We start from the raw sequence: 27696 nt of genomic DNA, 5'->3' as shown, positions 1-27696 counted from the left end.
GAAATATCTATTAAGATCCTTTGCTCATTTCTTAAAATTGGATCATCAATATTTTTTGAATCTCTTTTCTTCTTCTGTAAAAGGGGAACATTATGTTCTTCACAGAGTTGTTGAGAAGATTCATGAGAGAATACTGGAGAGGCACACAGTTCTCTCCAGTTGGCACGTGCTCCAAAAAGTTAGTGAACCTTCCTCTCACCTAGTCATTTGGCATTACATCATTCTAGCATAGGGTTTTTGCTTGAAGATAGGCTCAATAAATGTCTGAAAGGATAAATGTGCCAATTCACATCACTCAATATTCAAATTTGATTCCTATGTGCTTTGCCCCTTTACTCCCATTTCCTTCATTAAACCTTTTCTTCCTGGAACAATTTTTTAAATTTTATTCCCCTTGCCAGCTGCCTCCTCTCCTGAAACTGAATTTGCAGTATTATTGAACCTGATGACAAGAGAACCAAAGACACCACCTAACACAGTTCTGAGGTGAATATGATCAGCCTTTGAAGAAGCTAAATAACTTGACAGCCTATCAGTGTAACCTGTCCCCTTTTGGAGAGCTCAACAGAAAGTAATTAAAGTACATAAAGAGGTGAGAAAATATGAAATTGACAAAAAAAAAAAACCCTTATTGCAGACTGACAGTTATGTAACACTTCAGTTACCCTTGATGACCCAGCCTGGTCTGGGCCATGGCCCTCTTTTTCATTTGTAGAGGACCCAGGCCACCATCAGGACCAAAGATTCGATGTTGGTGGGGACCTCCACAACCCCTCCAGGGCTGTGGAGCCTCCAGCGGGCCGGATTTGAGTCGCAGAATGGAAACCATTTGATCACTCAGGCCAAGTGGTGAGTCCAGCTTGATTTCACATGGACTCCGCGCTGCTTTGGTAAACCTAAGCTGGAGTGCTTCGGGTGGGGTGGGGGGACGACGTGAACACGCAAGCACAGGTGAGGGAGGGTGCCACGCATTTCGCCTTGGACCTTCTTGAAAGTCAGCCCAATACCACAGACACCGGGGTGAGAGGGTGGGTGTGTGCAGCTGCCTGAACTGAAGGATCTGCTGGATTTTGCCTTTGGCGCGGGGGTAAAGGGAATGTGAAAAACAAGGGGGTTGGGGGGGGGGTGTTAGATTCAGCAGCTGGACGTTGGTCTGGGACTCCTGGCTACTCTCTCAAGCCCGCTCTTGGGCAGAACTGAGGCGTGTTGCGGGGAAGGTGGAGATGGTGGGCTCCTGAGGTGCGGGGACCGGCTCGAATTCATCTTCGTATCGTGGGTCTAGCACGGTGCACGGCTCAGGCTTTGCTGTTTGCCAAGTTGTGGGAACCGGGCCTCGGCAGGGAACTAGGAGGCGACCCCAGGCAGGACAGCTAGCCAGGCTGCACGCCGACGCGGCAGGGAACTCGGTGCGGGGCGGATCTCTCGACTTAGTCAAGTAGGAGCGGCAGCCAGGCTGGGCTGGGTTCCCGCCACGGAGGAGCGAGGCGTGGCCTCATTGGCGGGACGTGCCAGCCCGCGCTTCTTATTGGACAAGGGCACTCGTCAATCACTGAGTAACTCAGGCAGGACTCGACCGGACATCCGGGATTTCCCACTTCGAGTTCGAGGCGGGCTCAGGTGGAGGCGGAGCTATGGGAGACTGTAGTACCCAATGGCAATGAAGAGTTCCGCCTTCGCTGTTGATTGGCAGGTGCTCGAACTACTGAGGCACCGCAGAGGGAACACCGGCCCTGGAAAGTGATTGGTCCAATCTGCGGAAGCGTGGTTGGCCCTGTGCGTGGTATATATACAGTAGGCGATTAATTAACACGTAATTGAATGTGCTTTAGAGGAGGTTTTTTTCTTTTTTGGTTCGGTTAGTAGTTTGGCTTTCACTAAGGCTTCTGAATTTGGTGGGCTTTCCCTGGGATTATCTAGATTATCTTCCCCATGCGGGCTCAAGACTGGAAAGTGATGGGTGGTGGGCCCCAAATTATAGACGAGATAATCGGAAGTGCGCACTGTTCGGTGAATTAAAGCTGAGGTTAAATGGATGGTAGTCAATGGAAAACAGAGAGAGACAGGAACGGACAGTTTACAGAAAAAATCAAAACGAAACAAAACAAAAAAACAAGGAGACTCTAAACACTTGAATGGATGCCGAAACTTTTTAATCATGGGGAAAAAGCAACCTAAAATTTCACTGAGCTAATATTTTTGACCCATCAGATTGGCAAAAATCCAAAATTTGACAAGGTTCTCTGTTAAGGACGTTGCAGTGGCCCTGATAGTATCGATTTTTCTAATCCCTGACACGAACAAATAGGATGTTTACTAATGCTTTCAGCTTGCAGGGTAGGATGTTATCTTGTGTGTGTGTGTTAAGTTCTTGCCATGGGCTCCCCGGGAACTTCTAAGAACAAGTTCTGATTCTGCAGGTACATTTTTTTCAGAGGCACTTCGATTTTCCTGACCAGCAGCAATACTGATACCTGGTGGGACATATGGGTGTTTGTTCGAAATGGGTTTTGTTTTAAGAGGACTTTTCTGGCCACTGGTGTCCAAGTGAGGCTGATGAAGTGATGGACATCACATATACAGAACCTGGCGCTTATCTGGAAATGGCATGAGAGCCACTCAACAATTGCAGCAAGTTAGCAGTGCTTCTATGAAACATCAGAGGCCCTGAGGCTGGGCAACAGAACTCCTACCCAGGAAGAGTGTTAAGTATGCCAGGCACCTTCAGACACAGGCTTCCAAGCCCCCACCAGGTGACAGAGTGGTCCTGGTGTCTGCCCAATACCCATCCCTCCTACCCCTTCCTCACAGAGCTGCAATGAGGTCCAGTTACCCCCTCCTCTGGATGGTATGTGTTCAGGGGATGCTGACCCCAGGTGTCTCCTACCATGGTGGTCCCATCTCCTTGCCAGTGATTGGTGGAGGTATGGACATATAACATATTCCGGCCAAGTGGGACCTGAAAAGGGGGTGGGTGTGCACCTAAACCTCACTCCTAGCGACACAAGCAAGAGATGGTCCTTTTCCTGCTTCTGGACATGATACCTGAACTCCTGCAGGCATCTTGCAACCATTTTGCCCTAGTCTGCGACAAAAGCCCACAGTGTGAGGAAGACTGAGCTAAGAGAAATGCAGCTTGGGCCCTGACCCTTCTGGGCCTGCAGGTTTTCTGCCTTTGGACTCCTCCCATGACCTAATTCTCTTGTTTAAGACAGTTGAGTTGGAGTTCTCTGTTCTTTGCAGTTGGAACATTTTAGCTGAACCAAGCATAGAAAAGTTCCTTGAATTTATTTTTTCTCATAGCTGTGAGAATTTTGACCCAAGTACCCACGAGTCATTCTTGCTTGTTTGGTACAGTCAAGCCCCGGAGGAAGGAGGTGAGGAGGAAAGAGATATAAAGTGGCTGCAGGGAGGGCAGTGCAAGTTCTGCTGACACGCATTTAGGGGGCAGGGAGATAACAACAACTCTGGGGTGGGGGTCCTTGGGACCCGAGAGAGGGCACAAACAATACTTAAATCATAAAAATTTTAAAAAGCAGTGAAGAAAAAGATAAGAAATAATTTTTTTTAAAAAAGGAAAAAAGCACTGACATTCGGATATAACAGACAGAGAGCAGACCCTCTTGCTGCGTGGACTGTCAGCAAAGAAGTAAAAGCAATTACAGTGACAGATCGGGGAGGGGGGCCGGAAAAGTCCTAACAAGCAGGAGATAGTGGAAGAGTCACTGTACTTGCCGTGATAATTACCAACTTGAGGTATGTAAAATGCCACTGCTTCTTTTAATTTTAGTGTGCTTAGTTTTATTTCAGCAAATAAAAAATATTTTCAAGCTCTCTGGGGTTATCCCTTTAGCGCACCCTCCTTAACTCCGTTGGCTGTGAAGTTTCCTGCCAGTGGGGTGATCAGAAACAGGGCGGCAGGGAGGGACCGCTGTTATTTCCGTTGTCATGCACTCACTGACTCACAGAAATGCAATGATGTGCTCAGGGGTCCCAGACACTCTTTGTGAGGTCATTTTGGCATTTTATTGAACGCTGTCTGGGGAAGTTCTCTTTTCCTGCATATGTGCCTGTTTTCTAAATGACTTTAATCTCTCTAAAGGTTGGGGCTGTGTTGCATATTTTATTTCCATTAACAGTGTCTAGCACAGTTCTGGGGGAATTATAAGCACTTATGTCAGGCTTAATTATATATAATGTAAGTCTCATGCTTAAATAAGAGAAACTCTTAGAGGGTCTTAACTCTGATACTGTTGCTTTGTTCCACAATGGAAAGTGAGCCTTTGAATCAGACATTTTGCTTAAAGAATGCTCCCCTACGGCTTGCTTCCATACAGTTACAGGAGCTTCCAGAAATCCTTCAAAGGCAGAACAAGGTGTAGTGTTGCTAGACTGGACGCTCGGGCAGCGGGACCTGATACTCATCTTCACCCATGTGGTGGTGGGGCAGGGGCTGAGCCTTCAGGTCAGCGCTGCTTGGCCGCTGCCTGCCCAGGGTCTGCACAGAAGGTGTAATTTGGATCAGATGACAGCCTTGGAGGGTTACCTGTGTGACAGCCAGAACCTCACCAGCAGGCAGAAGCCAGAGAATCCAGGGCTTTTCTCCTCTGAAGACAACAGCCCTGATTCCTGTAACACAACACATAAATTGCAAGAACTGAGCAGCTCGGTATATAATAGAGCTGTACACCTACGTACAGAAAGTACAGTGAAGCCTAGAGAAGCCTGAGAGCAGCACGGGCTTGGGTCCCGGGTCAGGGTGGAGTCGTGGCTCGGCAGTGGCGGCGTCTCGCTGGGCGGCGGCGGCGGCCTACATGTCGTAGAGCCGGAGCTGCTCCTGCACGTCGCCGTCGGACATCTCGCCAAACGTCTCCTTGTTGTCCTTCATGAGCTTGAAGATGGCAGCCAGCTGTTCTTTCTGAACTCTGTCAAGAAGAAAGGATAAAGAGGAAAAAGATGCTCCCAACCCAAGGGGGAGACAGAGAGACTGCGAGCATCCTGAGGGGTCGGGTCGCGCGCTCTTGTGTATTACCGCATTGCTGTCCAGAATCAGAAGAAAACTACACGGAAAGTCACTCTTAACTCAGGAGCTGGTCTGGTCTGAAGAAGACCTCAACTGTAGGGTTCTAAAGGCTGAGGTTCTAAGTCTTGGGATTACTCTGGAGATTTGGGGACCCCAAGTTATCCCTCGGGTACTTAGTGCTACAGTTTCCCCCCTGGGCCTCCCTTTCGTACTGACTGCACACCTCCCCCGGAGGCACAAGGAAGAAGATGTGTTCCATTAAGTGGCCAAGGAGTCTATGAAGAGATGTGTCAGAAATAGCCTTTGTTTAGAGGGATGAGCCAGAAGGAGAGGCAGGAGAGACATAATTGGCTGGGAAGCAGGGGTGCATACAGATGTGGGCACAGGGTGCTTGACCCGGGGCAGGGGTGGCCGTGAGGCTCTGCTGCCCAGAGGAAGGGGCGCCCTTTCCCAGTTTGCACAAAGACACCGAGTGGCCAGCGGGGGCCCTGCCCCTTACCAGGAAACTGGCCTGGCTGGAGATTGGCTTTGTGCTTACTATGCACAGGCCGGGGGCTGGGAGCAAAGTCACACCATCTGAGCAGCACAGGACGCCTCCCATGAGCGCAAACATGAAAGGGTGGGGTGAGACTGCAGCCACGGTTTGGTTCTTGTTTGTTCCGCTCCACTGTGCTGTGCTTGTCGGCGTGGCTGGGCCCTGCGTGCCGGCACTGGCTCACTACTCCCGTTTCAGGCGTCTGCAGTTCCTCCCTCCACACCGGGGTATGGGCCACCCTCAAAGGATGTACACCCAGCGGCAGGATCTGCTCTAGTCACTGCAGACCCGTCCCAAGGCAGTGCTTCAGCACATCTCCGGCCACGTGGCTCTGCATGCAAGGTGCTGCGGGGCCAGCGCCCCAACCCAGCCTAGAAGGGGTCCCAGTGTCTGGTCTCACACTTGTCCTAATATGTTCCTTCTGCAGTAACCCCTTAGCTCCCAAGCAGCAAGTTGGTTTCCTGACTAGAGCAGCATCTAGAAGCTGAAATACCAAAGTCTCAAATCCAAGCCTCACTTGGGGAAAGTTATTTCTACAGTCTGCTTTCCTGTCCGGAGAAGGAGCCTGTGATAAATACATGGTATCCTCCTGTCTGAAAAAAGGAGTCTTGTGAATTGACAGGTTGTGTGTTGATCTCCTTGGATGGAATCACAGTCCAGATGTACGTGTGGGCACCCACCCCCAGATGAACACAGATCCTCTCCTGTGTCTTTTAATGGCCGTGGCATTTGCATATTTTCAACAGGGTGGACCTCTGCTGGAGAGTAACAGGCACAAATTGAGAGAGAGCTCAGAATTTAACGAGTTCAAAAGAGATTATTTAAAGGAAAAAAAAAAGCAAAACTGAAATAAACACACAGTAATCAAGACCATCTACTAAAAGTTTATTGGACCGAATAAAGGCTTAATACACAGATCCAAGCCATCGGGAGTCCGTGAACCTCAGTGTCTATAAGCCACGTTCAGAAAGTGTCCAGACAAACTTAATAATGTGGAGGGAGTCACCCATTTATCAGTCAGATCCAGGCCTGCTGCTGTTGCTGTGGGGGGGCAGGTGTGCTCACAGGAGCACAGCTTCCATTCATCCCGTGGTTCTGGGTGGCGGCTGCCTTGTTGCCTGTTTTTGTTTTTTTGCTGTTAATGGAGGGACTGAGGATGGAACCCAGGACCTCAGGCATGCTAAGCACGACTCTACCACTGAGCTGTACCCTCCCATCTGTCCTGTTGCCTGTCTGTCCTAAACCCCTGAACCTAACCCAGAGGAGAAGGTCCCTGGGTATGTAACATGCCTGAGGGGGTGACACTGGACATCTCCTGGCCTTCCATTAAATAGAAAGAAAATCTTTTTCTATAAACTTACTGCTTAAAAAAAAAGTTTTAAATGACATCTACCTAAAAACCGCAGATTAGTTTGGCATAGTATAAATGTTGTCAAATATAGAATTCCAAGAAACCAATCTGGAACTGATCTGATCATCTGGTGAAGTTCTAACTCATCCAAGAAGCCTAGGAAAAGGCAGAGTCGAGACATCTATTTTAAGCGAACACCATTATTACTGCATCTGCCAAAGCAAAGGTAGAGATTCGGCTGAGCTAGTAAGAACATCAGTGAAAAGGCCTCTTAGCAACAAGAGGGCTGGACTGCAGCCTGCTCTAAATAGAGAGTAAGGCCAAGAGGCAGTGGGCAGCGGGTCCTGGTTCTTTGCTGCCCAGTCCTCAGTACAGCGTCTCTCACCCCGACAACTGAGCTGGGTGGGGGGCGGGCCCCCAGGGGAAGGAGAACAGTTGACCACCCCCGACCAGCCAGCGTGCACAGGCCGCTCCCTCATTTGTGCATCATACCCCAAAGTCTTTCACGGTTTGGCTTCAGTGAAGAAAAGCAGGAGGGCTGGAATGAAACTCTACCAACTGTAAAATGATGGCGTTGCTGAAATTGGTGATATCTCAGGTGCAGAGGGTGTGCAGACAGGAAGGTTGGGTCATAAGGGAAATAAAAGTCTAGGAAGACCCGTCAGCTTCACAAAGCAACCCACCCAAACGGGGAGGGACAGGCCCTCCCAGCCGAGGGAGCGTCCTGGCTGAGGGCCTAGGCCCGGCAGATTCACGTGGGCAAGAGGCACCCCAGAGAGCCTGTCAGCTCCTCTCTGGGCACTCCACTTTATCGCTCAAGTTTTAAGATGCCAAAAGGAAAAGCCTTTAGGAGGAGGCTAAGGATAACTTCATTATTCCTCGGTTCTGTGAAGAGAAATAGGGGGAAAAGATAATTTACTTCACTCATGCCATCTTACAAGTACCGCAGGAAAGGAAAGGGGGAAACAGGGTGCGGAAGGGGAACATTTGGAATTGCAGAAGCCAGCCTGGATGCTGGGATCCAGACTCTCCTGGCTGGCAGCAGGACAGTCCATTAACCAAAGCCAGCCCGAGACCCACTCCCATTCTGCAAGGCCTGTAGGTAGTCAGGTCAGGTCCCACACATGTGCAGTTAGGCAGAGGGGTTCATCTTGCAGTAGGCTGGGCAGGTTGGATTGCACTTGTAGGCCGTTTGCAGGGTGGGTCCCACCTGTAGGCTTCCATATTTAGGGAGTGGAGCAAGGGTCCCACAGGCATGTATTTGGGTAGTTCATGTGAGTAGTCGACCAGGTTCCAGCACCCCAGTAGGTAGTTGGCAGGGAGGGTCCTCATTAGGTAGTTGGACAGGTCAGGGGTCCACTTGTAGGTAATTGGGCAGGGAGGGTCCCTCATTTCAGTCTTTGGGAAATTCGGGTGTCACATGTGGGTATTTGAGCAGGTCGAAGCCCAGTTGTAGGTATTTGGGTGGGGAGGATCCCAGCTGTAGGTAGTTGAGCAGGGAGGTGGGGCCCAGTTGTAGGTACTGGAGCAAGGGGGGCCCAATTGTAGGTAGTTGAGAAGGGAGTGGGGGCCCAATTGTAGGTAGCTGGGCAGGGAGGGTCCCAGTTGTAGGTACTGGAGCAAGATGGGGCCCAACTGTAGGTAGTTGAGAAGGGAGTGGGGGTTTCAATTGTAGGTAGCTGAGAAGGGAGTGGGGGCCCAATTGTAGGTAGCTGAGAAGGGAGTGGGGGTTTCAATTGTAGGTAGCTGAGAAGGGAGTGGGGGCCCAATTGTAGGTAGCTGAGAAGGGAGTGGGGATTTCAATTGTAGGTAGCTGAGAAGGGAGTGGGGGTTCCAATTGTAGGTAGCTGAGAAGGGAGTGGGGGCCCAATTGTAGGTAGCTGAGAAGGGAGTGGGGGTTCCAATTGTAGGTAGCTGAGAAGGGCGTGGGGGTCCAATTGTAGGTAGCTGAGAAGGGAGTGGGGGTCCAATTGTAGGTAGTTGGGCAGGGAGGGTCCCTCATTTAGATATTTGGGAAATTCGGATGTCACATGTGGGTATTGGAGCAGGTCACAGCCTACTTGTGGGTATTTGGGCTGGGGTCCCCACTTCTAGGTTTTTGGAGAATGAGGGGGCCCAACTGTAGGTAACTGGGCAGGTTGGGGGTCCACTTTGGGTTATTTGGGCAGGGAGGGCCCCAGTTATAGCTGTGTGATTAGTTTGGGTCTCATATGTTGGTGGTTGAGCAGATTGAGACCCACAAGTAGGTAAACAGGGAGGGTTTCACTTGTAGGTAGTTGAGCAGGGAGGGTCCCTTGTTTAGGTATTTGGGAAATCTGAGTGTCACATGTGGGTGGTTGAGCAGCTCGGGGGCCACCTGCAGGCAGCCAGGCAGTTCAGAACTGCTGCAGGTGCGTCCTTAGCTCTGTGGTACACTGGGCTCGTCCTGTCACTATAGATTATGTTTATCAATTGTCCTTTCTGGGGACAGTAGCTTCCTAGGTCATGTCCTCCCCAGATGAGGACAATTTTGCGCCCACCTTTTCTAAGACACACATGAGGCACTGTTTCATCCACCCAAAAGTGATTGCTGAGGGAACCCAGGGGATCCAATTTTGTTCCTCTGGCGCCCTCATGTGGAGGTGAGTCAGCACAGGTTTTAGAAACACACTGCTGGATGGTTCATGGACACATCAGGACCCAGAAAGTGGAATATCCCGTGACCCGCGCCAGTTACTCATTTCAAACCACCACTCACTAGAGTGGTTCCACTTCCAGAATGGTCAAGCCAGTTCTGGGGGACCTTCAAAATGGCATGGGTGCTGGGTCCCGAGTCCTCCCTTTCAGAGCCAGCCTGGTCTACTACCTGGGTTCCGCTTTTCCCCTGGAAAAGATGCGAAGAACAGATGGTGCTTTTTCTTTTTGCTGCCGAGCTAGACGCCAGCCAAGCCCCCCAGCTTCACAAGCCCTGGGGGTGAGGGGGTGGCATCTTGCTGTGGGGGGAGCATTCAGTACCTGGCAGCCCATCGTCCCAGCCACACTGAGCCTGAAAGTGGCACCTCCCAGAAGAGCTGCGGGGGGAACCCAGGGGCTCCCCCAGCCAGGCAGAGGCAACAGCAAGGTAGCCCGTGAGCCCCAGCCCCAGGGGAGACCCAGCAGGAGGTGGGCAGACAGTGACAAAGCAGGGTCTTTCTTAAGCAACAGCCGCCTCTGGATTTACAAACCTTACGCTTTCTGCCCTCATATGTATGCAGCTCTGAGGATAGGAATGCCCAATTATGAACTACATGGAGGAACAAGTTTGGGGTCTCTTGCTCTGGGTCCTGCCTCCTAAGTGCCAAGCCGTGAAAACTTGTGAACTGCAGCTTTTGCGGAATGCTGGATCTTGTGACCACTGAAGATTTAGGGTCTAGATACTGCTGCATTGGCCAAATTAATACATTTACAATCAAGGCTTTGCAGCATGGATTTTTAACCAGCTTACAACTTGACTGGGACCCTGAATGTCAGGGAAGGAATTAGAAACAGGCAGGGTTTGGCCAGGAAGAATGTGACAGGCGAGAGCACACGCTTTTCACTGGCCTGTGGTTTTAGTGGGTTGACAGTATTTTTCATACTGACAATTCCAAGGCAGTTTCCGGGACTCAGCTGGGACTGGAGCTGTCTTATACCCGTCAGCTCTCCCGGTCCCCATGGGAACCGTCGTGCCGCAGTTGAAAAGATAAAGCCACACTTGCCAGCCTCTGCAACCCCAAGCATCACCATGCGAGGAACATGCGAGAAGGGTGGGCATCAGGGGCCCCGTGCGGTGCTGAGTGGGCTGCCCACATGCAGGGGCAGGAGGGAACGAGTGGACCTCACAGGCAGACCAGTTGGACAGCTCCGGGGAGCATGCTGGGAGGGGTGGTAATGAACATGAACATGAACTCCAGCCCCACCCTGGGAGGACCGTGTTCGGGGGCCATGAAGTCCCTCCTTCTCAGCTCAGGCACGACTGATAACCAGGCCTGCACATGAAGGGGTGAGAATGCCATTCCCCAAGACTAGCACTTGGGCAGTCTCAACCCCACAGAACTGCACAGTGTCAATCGGTCATCATTTTGGGAGGCCCCAAAGATCCAATAGGGAAAGACCCTCCAGGGCAATGCAGAGTCAGCTGTCTGAGTACAAGTGAGATAGGACTTTCTCTCTCTCATCCCCAAGGCCCCAGCTCTGAACCCAGCGATGGTGGCCCTCTGACCCCAGCCCAAGCCCTACCATCCGGCCCGCTAACTGGTCTTTCCTATCCTAATGGCCCCTCACATCCACAGTGCATGTCTCCCGAGCACAGAGAATAAGGCCAGGGTCCTGGCCGCAGCCTCTGTCCACAGGGACCTTTGAAGGACCACAGGCACGTGCAGCCCTCCCCATCCTTAATGCAGGGGCTGCAAACATTCTCTGGAAAGGGCCAGATACTGACTCTTTAATGCTTTGTGGGCTATGTGGTCCCTGGTGCAACTACTCAGCTCAGCCACTGCAGTGCGAAAGCCACCACAGACCACAGAAAAACACATGAACGCAGCCGTCTTCCACTAATACTGGACGTACAAAAACAGGGCGGAGCCTGCAGCCCTTGTTTGCTCTGATGAGAACAACCTGCCTGACCACAACCTGGCAGCACAGGGTTTCTGCCGGGCACCGGTCCACTTCCATAGGGTAGGACTAGAGGTGCAGGGGCACATCACATGTGTTCCCGAAGCTCCTGCAGTCCCAGCGATGACAGTTCCTCCCCAGCCTCATGAGGGGGCGCTAGCCTCCACCCAGCTGGCCCATTAGGCCCTGGAGGCACTTGCGCTAACTGGGCCTCCAAGAACCCTGCAGCCCAGGAAAAGGGGCCCGTTTGCCCAGGAGCCCTGCGCTGAAGAAGACAGAGCCAGCTCAGGCACACAGAGATGTATTAATTGGTTATGAAGGTGGTGGAAAAGGGAGGTTTAGACCACATCAGTCGTGTTGGGGACACATTAACAGACGGGATGAGGGAGGCACCACTAGTCTAAGAAGTCAATCTCCTTACCAAAAGGATTTGCAAGAGTATTTGTGGCTCAGGACCTAAGGAACTTGCTACAGGGAAGTGAGGTCAGAGGTCAGCTCAATCCTGAAATATAAAGGCAGCAAACCACGTCACACCCAGAGGCAGCGTTGTGGGCACCGAGGAGTGAGGGGCGCCCCTGCAGGCTGCCTTCCCCTGCTGGGTTCACAGTGCCACCTCTCTGCCCCGCCCCGGTGAAGAGCCTTCCGGGCCAGGTTTGGAAGGACGAGTGACAGCTCCAGGAGGGGAAGAGCACCTTCTGACTCTTGAGGGACACTGGGTGGCTTGTAAACCATGACAAAAGTGTGGTTGAGATCTGCATCCTGGAATAATAAACCCTCTGTTCCTGACCCCAGAATCCAGCTTCTGCAAGCAAGTTGAGGGGTGATCACTCAGCCCCTTTGGGTTGCCAGCCTCAGAAAACACAGGCTCCCATTTAGACGTGTGCTGGAACCAAAGGAACCCTCGCAGGCCACAGGCCAGCCCATGTCAGACCGCTGGCTCTCCCCCATGGCCTGTCCCGGCGGTCCCTTGGTCACCTTGGTGGGATGGAGCGGACAGGAAACTCAGAGGGAAACCCGTGGGTGTGCGTGAGTGCCCACTGGGGGCTGGCGGGGGAAGAGCCCAATTCTAAAATTGAGAAGCTGTGCGGTTCCATGGAGCAGAACAGATAAAAAATGACTGCAGGCCCTGGGCTGGGGTGGGGGTGAGGGAGTAGACTGCCAAGTGGATGAGCAGGAAGAATCATGCTCTGTCCCAGAGTGATGGATTGGTTTTGTCATGAACTCCACGTGTAAGTGAACGGCCGGATCCGCTCCAGGCTCTTTCCGGGCGTCCTGTTTTTCCCCTTTTGGTGGGGGAGGGGTGGGGGAGGTGCAAGGACTGGACTCAGGCCACCCCCTACTGCCATCACACCTCCCTGCCGAGTGCCCCAGGCGCCTGTCTGGGGGAAGTAAGCCTGGCCGAGCAGTGCCAGGGCAAGGGGGAAAAAAAAAAACCCTAAAACGGACATGGGAGACTGGGTGGGGGCGTGGCTAGCGGGAGGCCCGCCCCTGCCCCCCCACTCCACTGAACGAAGGGGGCTCCCTGGAGCAGCCCTGAGGAGGGCGAGGCAGCCTACCTCTGTTCCTCCTCCAGCTCCTCTTTGGTCATCATCTTCTTGTACTGATTTCCCCGCAGCTTCCCGGGGCTGTATTTGAAGGAGAAGGCCTCTGCCCCTGCAGAGAGGACACTCAGTAAGAGCTGGTTAGGGTGCTGGGCCCGTGTCAACTTCTGAGTCCCTTTTCCCTTCCTTAGTTTCCAAGGGACCATCTAGGCTGGCAGGAGAGAGCCCCCCCTCTTCAAAGAGGGCAGATGGGCCCCACGCCCACCGGGGGCCAGTTCAGGTGCTGCGCCAGCCTCAGAGAGGCCCGGACGCCAAGACATCTGCTCATCCTTGCCTGCGCCTGGCAGGTCACCCCAACCCCCCACCCCCATCCTTCACGGGAAATCCCAGAGCAACTTAGGAACTCTTTTTAAAAACTTGAAAAGGGGATGAGAGCGCTGGAGGGAAGCTGGCCCTTCTTCTCCCCTCATTCCCCCCACCTTAGGGCCCCAGGAACCCCGACCTGAGGTCCTCCAGTCTCCCAGCTTGGGGGTGCCCACCCTGCCATCCAGGGGTGTCATGTTGGCAGGCCAGTTCTATGCCCCCTCCCTCTCTGTTATTAGAAATCTGAAACAACACACCCAGCCCACAATGGGAGACGGGAGTAATGTGGGATCATTCATACTGTGTTTCAATCAGTCTTTAAAACCAGTACTTATTACTGAATAGGTGTGTCCTGATCTTCCAATCCCAGAGCTGATCCGGGAGCTGCCTGGGATCAAACAAAAGGGCGGCTCTGGAGGCCTGAAGAGGGCACAGCAGGGGGTTTGAACCAGGGGAAATAGGGACGTGTGACATGGAGTGAAGGCAGGTGCTGGACACACAGGCCAGAGGGCGGCAGCACACACAGGTGCAAGCTGCAAGGGCAGACAGGAACCAGCTCTGGAGCTTTCCCTGGGCTGAGTGTCCCAGTGGAGAGTTCCTCCAGGAAGCAATGCCCTTACATGGTCCTTCAGCCCAGCAGGTGTAGGATAGATGGCCGCTGGCCAGCCTCAGGGACGGAGTCTGAGTGGCTTGTCTTATCTAATTTCCGTTAACGTGTAAAGAAGTGATTAAGGGAAACGCAGAGACCATATGTATTCTTTTTCAGTTCTGTTCTGTGTCACCTCAATGTCAGGGATCTCAGACACCTCGCATCCTGCCCCCGGGCCATCCTGACCTCCTCCAGCTGGCGGCTGTCACAAGGGATCAGATAGGCTGATGTGGGCTCGGGGGAGGCAAAGGCTCCAGCCTCTGGGATTCGGGTTCTGTCTGGGCTAAAGGAAGAAGGTTCTGGATGCAAATTCAGGACCCAAACATTATGTCATAGCGGGTAAGGGGGCTGTTCTCACCACAACCTGCTGGGCAGGAGGACCTGGCTGCCGGGGCTGAGCCCTCGCCTTAGGGAGCAGTTACCACGTTTGTACAAGGATGAATTTGCTCTCCGTTCATTCGACAGATATTTAGTGAGCACTCTGCTCGGTGCTGGGGACTTAGCAGGGAAGAAAACATACAGCAAGCAAAGATGGGTCATTAAAATACAGAGTTTGCAGGGGGGGATGAGGAGGTGGGCGTAGCTTGGTGGCAGAGCACATGCTTATAGCATGCATGAGATCTTGGGTTCAATCCCCAGTCCCTCCATTAAAAAATTTTTTTAAAAAATAGAGTTTGCAGTAGGTCATGAGAGCTCTTCAGAAACGGACAGCAGGAGGGGAGAGGGAGGCGGGGAGGGGACTGCTTGGAAGTTTAACTCACTGGGGAAGGTGGGTGTCAGAAAGTGCTTTGCAGAAAGTGAGGCTGCAGGTCTGGGGAGATCCAGCAAAGCAGGGAGGCCAGTGAGGGTGGCAGGGAGCGAGGGGATGGGAGAACACAGAGGGAGTTGGGATAAGGGGCCAGGCCACCAGGGGAGGCCTTGGTTCTTCCTCCCAGTGAGACGGGGCTCGGCGCAGAGACAGGGTGAATCCATCACCCGACTGCCTCCCTGGAGACCCCACTCCCATTAGCTGCTCTTTCCTCCAGGCTGAGTTCAGCTCAGACTGATGAGCAAAGAGCCAGCAGAATGAGGGCTTCTCACAGCTCAGGGCTCAAACCACCTGCTTCCAGGGATCTGGTAACCCTGCTGAGTAATTCGGGGCCTGGGTCTTTGGATGTTAGGAAACAGCCTGCCGTGGGGTTAGAACCATGCAGAGCTAGTCTCAGAACGAGCTTGCAACCATGCCGGCTTCTGGACCTCAGAAAGAGGCAACAGACAAGGAAAACCGATTAACCTGGACACCAAGGTCATCATGTTGCTATGTTTTAGGAAAATAAAACAGAAAAATGCTGCCAGCTGGGTACTACTCAAGGTTTCAATTTGTGGGGCGGGCCTTTTTTAGTTTTATGTTTCTCTGAGCCAGAGAGGACGAACGCCTTGAAAAGGCTTTCCCTTAATCGCATATGGTGTACCCGGAGATATACAGCTGCATCCAGTTTTACTGGACCAGGCGGGTTCGGCATGAGAGCCCCCAGAGGGGGACTTGATCTTGCAGTCTTACGTGATCCAACTGCAGTCGCTTAGGGAAGGCATCTTAGCAAACACTAATCAATTAGTGAGCTGAGCGGAGGGGGGGGAAGTCCCTGTGGCGGGGCTGGGGGCCCACTGCTGTGTTCTTCTGACAGCTGGAGCCATAAACCTCTCCTGCCTCCGCCTCGTCAGGGCTGGCAGGAGGTGGCTTGGGGGTGGCGGAGGCCCGGGAGCAGCCGTCTTCGATAAGGAGGCAGGGCCTAGTGCCGTTGTCGCACAAAGCTGGGTGTGGGGCTGCATGTCTGTGGGTCTGACGGCGTTTCAGGAGAGTGGTCAGCAGAGGCTCCCTTGTGCTGGCCCAGGGGCCTCCAGCAGCCTTAGCTTTTGACTTCTGTGTCCCCAGATCACAAATAACGTGGCAGGGACATCCAATAATGTGGCGGGGACAGACCTTAGGGCCACGGGTCCTACAGACGATCCGGAAGAACCAACAGCTGGGGGAAGAGACCCTGATAAAGGGTTGATGTCCACCCCCACCTCCCGCCAACTCCCCCCTAACCGGCTTCCTGCCCCTCCCCCTTCCTGTAAGGCTGCATTGATAGAAACCCACAGCCCATCCCTGCTGGGCCTCAGGGGAAGCTCTGCATCCCCCAAGCCTGGCCCTGCTGGCCTGGCCCACACCAGCCTTGGTTACCGCATTCCTGCAACCCTCGCTTTCCACAGCTCCTGCCAGCTGTTGACTTAAAGTCACAGCCAACAGTCTCGCTTTTTTAAAAAAAGCATGAAATAGTTCAAACACACACAAAAGTACAGCACGTAGTAAGTCCTCTGTGTACTTGCCATATAGATTTGACAAGCGTCGACATTTTGCTGTTTTAGCTTCAGCTTCTTTTTTTGAAAAAGAAAGAAAACAGGACAGATCCAGCAGAACCCCTACACTGTGTTTGGTTCTGTCTGTCTGGGGTGCTGGTCCCCATGGGTGCCCAGGGCAAACACACCACCCTCTGCCTGGTCAAGCCCAATTGGCCCGTTTCCTCAGTGCTCTCGGTCACTCCCTTTCTCTTTCCCTGGCCTCCTGGAGTCTGATGGCCGCAGAGGTCTGGCCAGTTTAGCCAGAGCTGCTTGGGAATCAAGTGCTTCCCCTCCTGGGGCCTTATTCTGCAGAACCCTGGGGACTGGCCCTGTGACTGGCTTTAGTCTCCATAAAACAGGCCAGAGAGATTTGGAGAGAAATGTGAAATGTACAAAGCAGGGATGAGAAGGAAGTTAAGAGGCATCGTGGGAAATAGGTCAGTGATGGGCCCCCTGCATTTGGAGACAACTCACCTTCTATAGGTGGAAAAGTGAGGGCCAGAAGAGCAAAGCAGGTGGGCAGGGAGACTGGTGCAGGAAGGCAGGGGGTTGAGGGGAGTGGGCTCTGGCCTGGGCATCCTCGGGGTCCCACTGGACCTGACTTCTCAGCCCCTCTGCCCCATCCTCTCACTCGCCATCCACTCCCCTCACCCAGCCACTCAAATCCTCAGCTGGAGAATCCCAAGGGACCACAGCAAGCCCGGCCCCCACAGCCAGATAAGGCTGGCCTCAGCGAGTGGGCAGCGATGTGTGGCCTGGAGCCTGGGTCCCACTCACCGTCTTCTTCCTCAGGCTCTGCCTGGGGTGGACCTTCCTCGCCGTCCAGCCCCTGCTCCTCTTCCTGTAAGACAAGAAGAGGGGTCAGTGCCTGGGCACCCGATTTACTCTTTGATAGTGTCTTTCGGTGTCTGACCCCTCCGTAAAAGCAACCTGACCCCTGGGCCTGTGCTTAGGAGAGATGTGTGTGGAGACCAGAAGCAGGTGACAGCCTCGGAGAGGTGGGGCAGCAGTGGACAGCATGTTAGGGGGGAGAGGAAAGGGCCGCCCAGGGCCAGGCTGACCACACACGGCACCAGCACTGTCCTTCGAGCGTGGCCAGGAGGCCCTGGATGGGGACCACGGTCGACGGCAGGTAGAACCATGATGTCAGCACAAGTGCTGGTCTGCCAAGATGATTGGGGAGACTCTGGGCCAAGGAACTGTGTTTCTGACCTTTCACCTCAGTCCCTCTGCCTTTTCCAGATTGGTGCTGGTCAGAGGTTCTGGAGGCCCCTTTGCTAAGTGGCCTGGGTCCTCCCACCCACCGCTAGACTGAGTAGAACAAAAAGCAGGAGACAAAAGCTGGCGGGGTCTCTGGGACCCGGACAGGGCCGGGTGTCACAGAGAAGCTGCATTTGCCGTCACAGGTTCCATCTCTGCTTCCTCTAATACCAGTTTCCAGCCCTAACCATTTCAGTGTCCCTTTTTCCCAAAATTGGAGCTCCTCCTCCCTCAGCCTGATTCTCTCCCATGGATGAAATAAACAGAAGGCTGGGAGGAACGTCCCGGGATGGCCTTGGTGGAAGGAAGGAGTGACTTCAACTTGCAGGAATGCTGGAGGGTGAGTGGGGTGTGCGGGTGCACAGGCTCCCCAGCAAAACCGAGCGAGCTAAGCTGGGAGGCAAAGTTTGCACAAAGTTTCCAACAGCCGGTCATAAGTGGCAAACCTAAAAGGCCTTGAGTGTCTTGTTGTTACTTTGTCTCTCTTTGGACCCCACAAAATGCCCCCGAGAGGACCAGGGTGGGAGGCAGCGGCTGGCTCTTCTCCACTTGGTGGTTCGCATCTAGTTCAGCATCATCCAAGCGGGAGCCACGCTGCCCCGGGCGCTGGTCAGTGCCTCCTGGATTCTGCCCAGCCGAGGACCCCTGTGGCTGTGAGGGTGGGCAGGCGTCTGCCGGACACAGGCAAAGGAGACCCGCCTTCGACTCGGCAGACCCACTTCTAGGGAACGGCTTTGGACTGGAAAACCATCTATCGGGGTTTTTATACAATGACTCTGATTGGGTGCGGCAGAAAACAAGACAAAACTGGAAACGGCTAAATGCTTATCCAGGTAGTCAAGTTATATTATAGTTAAACCTCTTTGGTGGACGTATTCACCCAAATATCACTGGGTGAAATGTTTTATACTGCACGTGTGAAAAACAACAACAACAAAAAACCCCAAGCACAGTCCCTTTGTGAAGGAACTCTCGGTCCAGTAGGAGAGACATGCACCCAGATAACTGCACCCAGGGTGGGAAATTAAACAGCCGAGGCAGACCCCTTTATCCCAAAGGGACGCTGCGTCGTTGACCTGCCAACAGCCCCCTGGGGAGTGGCTGGTCTACATTTGGATTTTGCACTTGACCTTTAAAGTGTGGTGTTTTTTAAACTGGCTGTGACTCATTGGGTCAGGAAAGCAATTTAGAGGTTGCTACTAGTAATTTTTAAATGTGCAGCCAAAGTCTTAGTGCGGTTTTAAGATTTAATAACTTCAGGTCATTCATGCTACAAACGTGCCAAAAAAAGATGTTTGAAAGGTTAATTATTTACATTTTAAATATATTGACGTTTCTTACTCAAATGCGTAGATGACCACTGTCTAGTGGCTAGAGTTGCTTTTTCAGACTTTGAAAAAAACATTCATGGGCGGATGGTCAGTGACTGAAGGGACTTGTGATTCCATCCTTGTGATCTTACAAGGATTGGACACGCACATGACAATTTGGATGAGACCTCAAGGGAGGTCGACCAGGTGTCTGAGGTGCCCACAGGGGAAGACTCCTCTACCTGTCTGTCTGTCTGGATTCTGGCACACACAAAGACTTAAAATGAAAAACAGCATTCAAATGTCAGGAAACTAAGTATAAAAGGAATTTAAATAAGTAAATACTCCACTGATGTGTCTTGTAGGTTCGTAGCATTTACACTTTCTTAAGTTATTAAGACTTAAAACTACACTAAGACTTTGGGGGCTCTCCCTGTATCCCAGAATTAAATTAAAGACAAATAATGGTGTGTGTGGTAGAGTTAGGTATCATTTTATAGAAACTTCTGTGACTTTATATACAGGGATGCAATTTAAAATAGATTTCTTATTGTGAGGCTTATTGAAGTTTGCAAAACACTGCTGAATCGGCCATTTGTTGTTTTCCATCTGCACAGAAACCCCCTTCTTTCAGAAGATGCCCCTTAAGCCTGTGGTCATGGTGGAAAAGTCAGGTGGCAGTCAGACCCCACCCGCTACACACACAGGCCCAGCTTCTGCTTCGGCACAAGGGACCTCTGGTCCCAGAGCTGGGAGCTCGGGAGCTGGGAGCTGTGTAGGGTCACCAGGGTGGAGAGTCCCCTGGCTGTGGCTGGCCCTGAGACCACTCTACCCCTGCCTCCCCTGGATGGGAGCCACTCGAGTCTTGGTTCTGCAGGAGCTCACTTGAGCCAAGTTTCTGTCACGAACTGCCAGAGTCCTGACCACTGTCACTGTCCGCTCACCCCCCACTCCACCGGCTCAGAACATCTCAAGTTCTGCCGGGAGGCTGTTGCCTGTGTCAAATTCCAGCTGCACAGCAGTGGGGGTGGGTTGTGGGGGCTGCTCCAGGGAGGTGCCCCACCGCCTCACATTAATCTGGGCTTTTAGATAACATCAGAATAATGGAAAGGCTTCCATTATTAAAAAAAAAAAGTTAAAAAAATCAGTCTTTATTGCATTTTGCCCTTATTATATAAAAAATGTGTACACAACAGAAAAACGACAATAGGAGGGGCAGGTTTCAGAAACAGTACGACTGAGACAAGGATGGAAACCCTCCTGGAGGTGGTGGTCCTTAAGCCCTCACCCAGTGCTCTTCTGCTTCAAGATGGTGAACTGGGCGCACGTCAGTGAAGGAGAAGAATAAAGAGAAACCACGTGCAAGACGCCGGAACTGCTCTGTCCGAGCCTTTGTCTCAAAGGGCTGTCGTGAAGGCTTTTACCTGCGTGCCTTCTCACAACACGTCCCATCTTTAGTTCCGCTTTGGCACAGACGTTGCAGGAACACATTAACGCATCCAGGCAACACGGTGGCAGGGGAGCCCTCAGGAGGGGAGCTCAGCTGAGCCGGAGGGGCACGGGCAGGGCCCAAGAAGGGACGAGACTCCTGAGCTGAGTCTGGGATGAGCTGGCCAGAGGTGGACCATCGTGGCTTTTCCAGTGACTCCTTGGAGTCTGGTGTGACTTCAGGGAGGCGAGTAGCCAGGAAGGCAGGGGAGAAATGATATAGGACAAGGCACTGAGGAGCCAGCAGAAGCTTAAATATGGGGAGAGACAGGATGAAAGCTGCATTTGGGAGCAGTACGTGGGAACGCACTGCCAAGACAGGAGGCAGGAAGGACTCTGAGAAGGGGGTTCAAAGCTCAGGTGAGAGATACAAGAGCCTGGACAGAGAGGCTAATTGAATCAGGATGAGTCTCGAAGACCCAAAGCAACCCCTCGGGGGGTCTTGAGGTCTCACTCCCAGCCTTGGGTTGCTCTCCTGTGGCTGGTGGGGCATCTGTGCCCCAGAGCTTGGCCAGGACCAGGCCTGAGGCAGGGTGAACCCAGCAGCTGCTCAGAATGCTGGCTGCAGATGCCACGAAAGGCCATTTATCACTGTTGATCCCTCAGCGATGCCATTGGTCCTAAGAGGGTTGCATGGTACCCAGGCATTAAGGGCTAAATTGTGTCCTTTCCCAAATTCATATGTTGAGGTCCCAACCCCCAGTACCTCAGACTGAGTATTCAGAGAGACTGTCTTCAAAGGAGTCACTAAGTTAAAATGAGGTCATTAGGGTGGGCCCTCATGCAATCTTATAAGAGAAGGAAATCTAGACCCACGGAGAGACACGCCAGGGATGCATGCACACAGAGGAAAAGACCACGTGAGGCCCCGGTGAGAGGGCAGCAGCTGCGAGCCAAGGAGAGAGGCCTCAGGAGAGACCAAACCCGCCGACACCTCGATCGCACGGTTCTAGGGAAAATCATTTCTGTTGTTTAAACCATCCAGTCTGTGGCACGCTGTTACCGCGGCCCTAGCAAACGAATACCCCGAGCTCTAGTGAAAGTAAGTCAGTGCCATGAAAACCGTGGCCTGCCGGCATCCTCTGAGGCAGACGGCTGGTGTCATCCACACGGTCCCCACGGCAGGCCAGGCCGAGACCCCGCCCAGGCCGCTCACTGACTGGCGTCTTAGCGTCCTGCTTTGGTCAGAGCCTATCCTAACGTCATGTGCTTCAGGATACTTTTCTTTCTTTCTTTCTTTCTTTTCCTTTAATGGAGGTACCGGGGATTGAACCCAGACCCTCGTGCATGCCAAGCATGCGCTCTACCACTGGGCTACAACCCCCACCACCGCCCCAATACTTTTCTTTTTTTTTAGATTCAGTACATAGTCCTTTATTTTTTTCCGATCCTTTTCTAATTCAGCTTTTCCACCAGTGGAGGAAGGTGGAGGGAGGGCCTCCTGGCAGCCTTGCCAAGGCCAGGAGCCCAAGAGGCCGAGAGGGGAGAGGGGGCAGAGAGGTGGCAGAGGGGACAGGCCAGGGACTGTAGGGCACAGTGGGACTTGGCACGAGGCTTCTCAGAGCCACCGGGAGCCAGACGCACTGCAGCCCTGTCCACCCCCGTGGGCAGCACGTTTACGGCTGCCTGGCTGACCCAGGCCTGATGCACAGCCTGGAGTGGGGCAGGGGTGAGGGGAGATGGACATCTTTCTCTGTCTGCCTGAGGAGATGGGTCTGCCCTGGCATTCTACAGAACACATGCACTGGACCCCGTGACCAGCCACCTGCGCTGCCTCCTGCTGTGGCCACACAGCGCCCCACCCGGTTAGTCCAGGTTGATTTTAGAGGACCACGGCTCTGCCAGGCAGGCAGCGGGGGAGGCCCACCTCCGTCCCTCCCCTGCAGCAGGCAATGACATAGAGAACAGGAAGCCCTCAAGGGGCCCACGCGATCCCCCAAGCACCTCCCCACAGCCTGGGTCGTACCCAATCAACCACCCCATCTCCAGAGAAGGCTCAAGATGGGCACTGGGCAGGGCACAGGGGCTGCCTCCCGGCTCCCACACAGGTGGCAGCTGGCCAGACACTGCTGGCACTCCTTCCAGAAGGATTCCATTAGGCCATCAGGCCGTTCATCATTGGCACTCCAAGGGGAGCGTCGGCTGTGGGGCGAGCGTAGCTGGCGCCAGCTCCTGGGGCGCCAGTGCTGGGCGGGGAGGACAGGCCGGCAGAGGTCACAGCCAGGCCGTTCTCTCCACCCGCACCATCAAAACAACTCAGCTCCAAGGGACAGCGCCAAGCTGAGGCTGCTCAGGTCAGCTCTCTAAATCCACATGTGCAGCTGGACAAGGCACATCCCCTGTGACAAGGAAATTACATCTTCTTGTCCCAAATTGGCCCCCTCTAGACGCGTCCAGTTTTTCTCTGTGGTCACAGCATCCTGACACTTCATCATGGCTTAGGAATGTTGATTCCAAGCTGCCGTTTCCTTTCCATTCCAAGTTCTAACCTCTCCCGCCTTTGAGGGACGTCTGGGATCCGCCCCCTTGTTCTCCTGGCTCAGTCCCTTTGTGCCTGCCTACAGCACTGTGTCCCTGACCCCACTCTCCTCCAGTTCATCTGCCCTGAGAACATCATAAAATGCCGGCTTTATGACACTTTCCCTGCTCAAAGTCCCACAGTGACGGTTGTCACGTTCAGTTCAAAGAAACCCTGACTTTCACAGCCCTCCAGACTGAGTGAGGCCAGTCTCTAAGGGCTTACTGAGGAGGGCTGTCCTCTCCCCCCCAGCCCCCCTCCACATGTGCCAAGGAGTGGGAGGGCGGGCTGGAACCTGGGATCATCCGTGGAACCGCAGCCTTGGGCACAGGATCTGTCCTACGGCTGTCCACCTCTGGGTCTCTCTCTTTCCTTTGTCTGGATGGGGTCCTCTGAGATCACAGGATCTGACTTGGGCCGTCTTGAGCTCAGTTACTATTCTAACCTCGGTCGGCAGAACCCTGGAGCTGCCGCAAGGAGGGGGGGGGGGCAGAGGGGCTGAGACTCCCCCACTGGGAACAGTTCTGCTCTTCTCTATGCACTGGACTTCCGTATAAGACTGAAGAGGAAAAAAGATGTTTGACAGCCACTGATCTAACGAGGCTTCTACCCAGAAATCTCCCATTGATAAAACCTTTGATGAATTGCCAGACATCCAGTCTCCGTTTGAACATGTCTGGCATCGGGGAGCTCACCAGCTCCCAGGGCATCACACACAGCTCAAGGGATGCCCCGCGGGCAGGTGACACTGGGCTGAAGGCCTGGGGCACAGAGAGAAATAAAACTCCCAGGGCGGGTTTGGCAGGAACCAACAGTTTTCTTGCCTTTTTGTTGTTACTGCAGCTTATTCATTCAACAAGTACGTATTTGGGTGCCCCCGTCTGCCCGGCCTGTTATAGAAGTGGGGAGCTGGCCGTGAACTTGGCAGGCAAGGACCCCGTTCTCAGGAGCTGACGTTCCATTGCGGCAGACAATGCACTAAAATAAAAGATGACCTCAGACCTGCTGAGGGTTGTGAAGGATGCCAGAGAGGACGACATGTTGGGGGGAATTTATATCTACCATTCAGCTCGAGAGGGGAGGTGGAGCAATCTCTGAAAACTGAGGCCAAGGTCTGCGGGGCAGAGGGAAGAGCCCTCTGGACACGGCGCAGACCTGGCGTGGCTGCGGCGGAGGGGGCAGGGGAGAGCCGGTAGGGTCCTGCTGGGCCTTAGGGGCCCTGTTAAGAGTCTAGAATTTATTCTGTATTTGGTGGAAGCCAGTGGGGGGCTTTAAGCTGGAGAATATGAGATGCAGTTTCTGTTATAAGGATCACACTGGCTGCTGGGTGTGGCGTGGGTGGGGCGCAGTCTGGAAGCAGGGAGACTGCTCAGGAAGTTACTGAACAGCCCCAGTGAGCCACGGACTAGAGTAGGAGCCAGAGAGATGGACAGACAGACCTGCACAAGGTATTCTGGAGAAGAGGTGACAGGACTTGCTGATGGAGTCAGTGCGGTCAGGCGGGAGAGGGAGAAAAGAAAACCAGGACACTTGGGCTTTGGGTCTGAGCTGCTGCGGGAGTGGTGCCAGAGCTCTGAGTGGGATGATGGTCACTGAGGTTGGGGAGGAGGGACAGAAATGAAGCACCTTTATCAGACATGATAGTCTGTGGTGCTCATTAGACAGCAGACGGGAAGCGTCCAGGAGGCAGTTGGGACAGTGCTGGGCTGGGTGTACACACGGGGGCACCATCAACTGTTGCAGGAGGCTGATGGTGGCCACTGTGTTCTGGAAGGTGGTGGAGGTGGTCCAGGCCCACATACAGGTCCTCCACTTGATATTATAGACATGAGCTTTCCTAGCAGGGCAAAGAGCAAAGGAGACCACCTGGTGAGCCACTGGCTCAAGGGGCAACAATGTGGGGAGAAGGGGAGAGATTTAGTGTTTGCCTGCAGATCTGCACACCGCCCCAGGGCAGTGAGGAGCCGGCCTGCAGGGCGGCATGTCTAGAATAAAAGGACCATCTTAGACTTGACCTCAGATCTCAATCGAGGGCACATTCACAAACCCCAAACACACCCTGTCTCGCTCAGAAGATCAGCCTGCCAGATTCAATCCTATCAGATTAACGGTTTTTGGCTTGGTTCCTACAAAGAGGATTTAGAGGACATCAAAAGCTTCATAAAAAAAAAAAAAAAAAAAAACCACCCTGAGGCAGCAACCCGCATCTACCAGACCCTCAATCAGCTTGCAACAGATTGAATTCCAGGCTCCACATTTTGGGATAAACGGACAAGGTCAAGGATGGGGAGGAAAAGTAACGGACAGACCAAATCAGACCTGAGCAGGTCAGAGGAAATGAAAGCATTGTGCTGGGGGAAGCCAGGCTGAAGAATTTTGACCATGACCAACTCCGAGGATAATAACAGAACGCAGCTGGCCAGCATTTAAAATCCCTTGAGGGGGCCTCAGTCTAAGGAAGGGAAACCAGTTTTAGATCATGAAGAATGGGCTGACCCTGGAGTAGGTTTACTGATCTTCCCAGGACACCTGTGGGCCAGAGGTATTTTCTTGCCTTGAGACTGATCTCAGACTGAGTCTTCTGGAAGCCAGAATCTGGCCGGGAGAGAGAGTCTTAATACCAAGGTCACAGAATTAGGCCCTTGCTGAGAATAAGCTGAGGGTTGTCTCAACCAGAGGTCAGGCTGGCCAGAGCGTGAGCCAGGCCTGCAAGGATTTCTTAACTTGAAAATATTAAATGCATGTGCACACACACACGCCTCTAACCCAGGCCCAGAAAGAGGAGGTGAGGACTAGAAAGCAGTCAGTCATGGATTGTTACAGCTCCAAGAGGTATCCGAGATCATCTTAGGTCAACCCCTTCCTTTTGCAGATAGGAAAACTCAGACCCAAAGGTTAAGTGACTTCCCCAAGTCCTAGGGCGATTCAGAGGCAAAAAGTATTAGGTAAGCAAGTTCCACGAATTCTTGCACTGGCTTTCCTTCAGGCCATTTCATCTCATTAGCTATTCTTTAGCCAATGTGGCCAGGAGAAAGTGACCAATTTGTCCACCTCCCTGGCAGGAGGAAAGGAATGACTGCTCTTTGTTTTTGGTTCTGACCAAGCAGCAAGCGTCAGAAGGGTGGCCAGCAGCTCTGTCTGTGCGTCAGTACCTTACAGGAGGAGGTTCCAGACCCCTGTTCCGTTCATCTGTCCTCAACAGGGGCAGACTGAGTGCAGTCAGACTCAGGTTGTTCCAGAAATGCTCTGGCCACCAGGGACTTGGCATTTCTCAGAAAGAAAGTCCACCAAGGGTCTAAGTTGGTCGCAGCCCTCCCCCGCTGTGGTTGGGGCCAACTGTCTGGGAAGGAAAAGGGCTACAAAAAAGAAATTGTCTAAAGGTGAACACACTGGGTGTTTTATTTCTAACTCTCCAAAGCTAGGCAGCTTTTTTCTTAAGGTATGTTCTTTAAGAGTTTACTACTTGCTACCAAGTAGAAAATTCTAACTGGCAACTACATTTTCTGTGTGCAAACAAGACTCTATCTCTTGAAGAAAGAACAAAAGGCAGCTGTTAGGAAAGCCCTAAATTCTTTCTCATATGAAAGAAATTAAATTATGGGCTTAAATAACTTTACAAAACATATCCTCTTGTACTGCTCAGCGCTGGACACTGCTCGCAGCCCTCTGTGTCACCTTCCATTTAGTTAATGTTCATCACTGTAATTACTGCAAACACACCATTACTGTCTGTGTTCAGCTTTTTTCCTTACTTACGTCTACCAATTTGCTAACTAATCAGATGTCCTAATTCATGGACATTTGTATTATTTCTGTTTTTCACTGCACCAGAAAAATCACTAGATCTGTTACAGACTGAATGTTTGTGTTCCCTGGAATTCATACACTGAACCCCCAGTGGGATGGTACTTGGAGGTGGGGCCTTTGGGAGGCAATTAGGTTTAATGAGGTCATGACAGTGGGGGCCCCCATGATGAGATTAGGGCCCTTCCTTAGAAGAAAAGGCAGAGCCTTGAGTGCTGTGTGAGGATGCAGGCAAAAGGCAGCTGTCATTAGCTAGGAAGTGGGTTCTCCCCAGGAACGGAATCTGCTGGTCCCGTGATCTTGGACTCCTAGGCCAACAGAAGTGTGAGAAATAAATGTCCGTGGTCTGAGCCAGCCGGTCTATGGTACTTTGTGACGGCAGCCTGAGCAGACCAAAGGCCAGGACCCCAAGTGCTATGAACAGCTGTCAGATGTCCTGGCCCTCTGCTAGCTGGCCTCCCTGGTTTTGTTAAGAGAACCAAAGGTGGGGCCACACTGGCATCATGAAAGTTAGAACAGATGGGGGACAGGATTCACTAGCTTCTTTTTTTTTTTAATCATTTTTTTTAATGGGGGATAGGTAATTAGGTTTATTTGTTTACTTACTTACTTACTTAAATGGAGAGACTGGGGATTGAACCCAGGACCTCGTGCACGCACTCTACCACTGAGCTGTACCCTCACCCCTAGGATTCATCTGCTTCTTGATCAATCTGGGAGGGCCAGGGGCTCTGCAGCTTCTGGGGACATGGCCTGTGGTGACAAGGCTGGGGACAAGATGGGCCCATCAGCCAGATAGCTTCAGAAAGGCAACCTAGGACCCAGCCGTGTGGCGGGGACAGACAGGGGAAGGCCGTGCAGTTCAATCAGACCGACACCACCAGC

The 27696-nt window shown here is 52.7% G+C and overlaps 1 protein-coding gene and 1 long non-coding RNA gene across 4 annotated transcripts in view; one reads left to right on the top strand and one right to left on the bottom strand.

Moving 5' to 3' along the window:
* Nucleotides 1–27696, top strand: part of LOC106728639 — a 112149-nt gene that overhangs the window by 78886 nt on the left and 5567 nt on the right. For 2 of the 3 annotated variants that reach the window (XR_004311629.1, XR_004311630.1), the window contains exons 6-7: nucleotides 402–592; nucleotides 716–849. This is a non-coding gene — a long non-coding RNA (uncharacterized LOC106728639). Of the gene's footprint in view, nucleotides 1–401; nucleotides 593–715; nucleotides 850–5982; nucleotides 6931–27696 lie in introns of those variants that run through there. The other variant, XR_004311631.1, reaches the window with a different exon arrangement.
* MXRA7 (matrix remodeling associated 7) overlaps nucleotides 2137–27696 on the bottom strand; it is a 29425-nt gene continuing 3865 nt past the window's right edge. The window contains exons 2-4 of the mRNA XM_032456755.1: nucleotides 17209–17272; nucleotides 13074–13170; nucleotides 2137–4922 (exon numbers count right to left, since the gene is read on the bottom strand). Coding sequence (XP_032312646.1) covers nucleotides 4808–4922; nucleotides 13074–13170; nucleotides 17209–17272 — 276 coding nt within the window. The 3' untranslated portion in view covers nucleotides 2137–4807. The remainder of the gene's footprint in view (nucleotides 4923–13073; nucleotides 13171–17208; nucleotides 17273–27696) is intronic.

The sequence above is a fragment of the Camelus ferus genome, chromosome 16 (assembly GCF_009834535.1).
Source record: "Camelus ferus isolate YT-003-E chromosome 16, BCGSAC_Cfer_1.0, whole genome shotgun sequence".
Taxonomy (NCBI): domain Eukaryota; kingdom Metazoa; phylum Chordata; class Mammalia; order Artiodactyla; family Camelidae; genus Camelus; species Camelus ferus.
The sequence above is the reverse complement of the archived record's forward strand: the minus strand, read 5'-3'. Positions and strand labels throughout refer to the sequence as shown.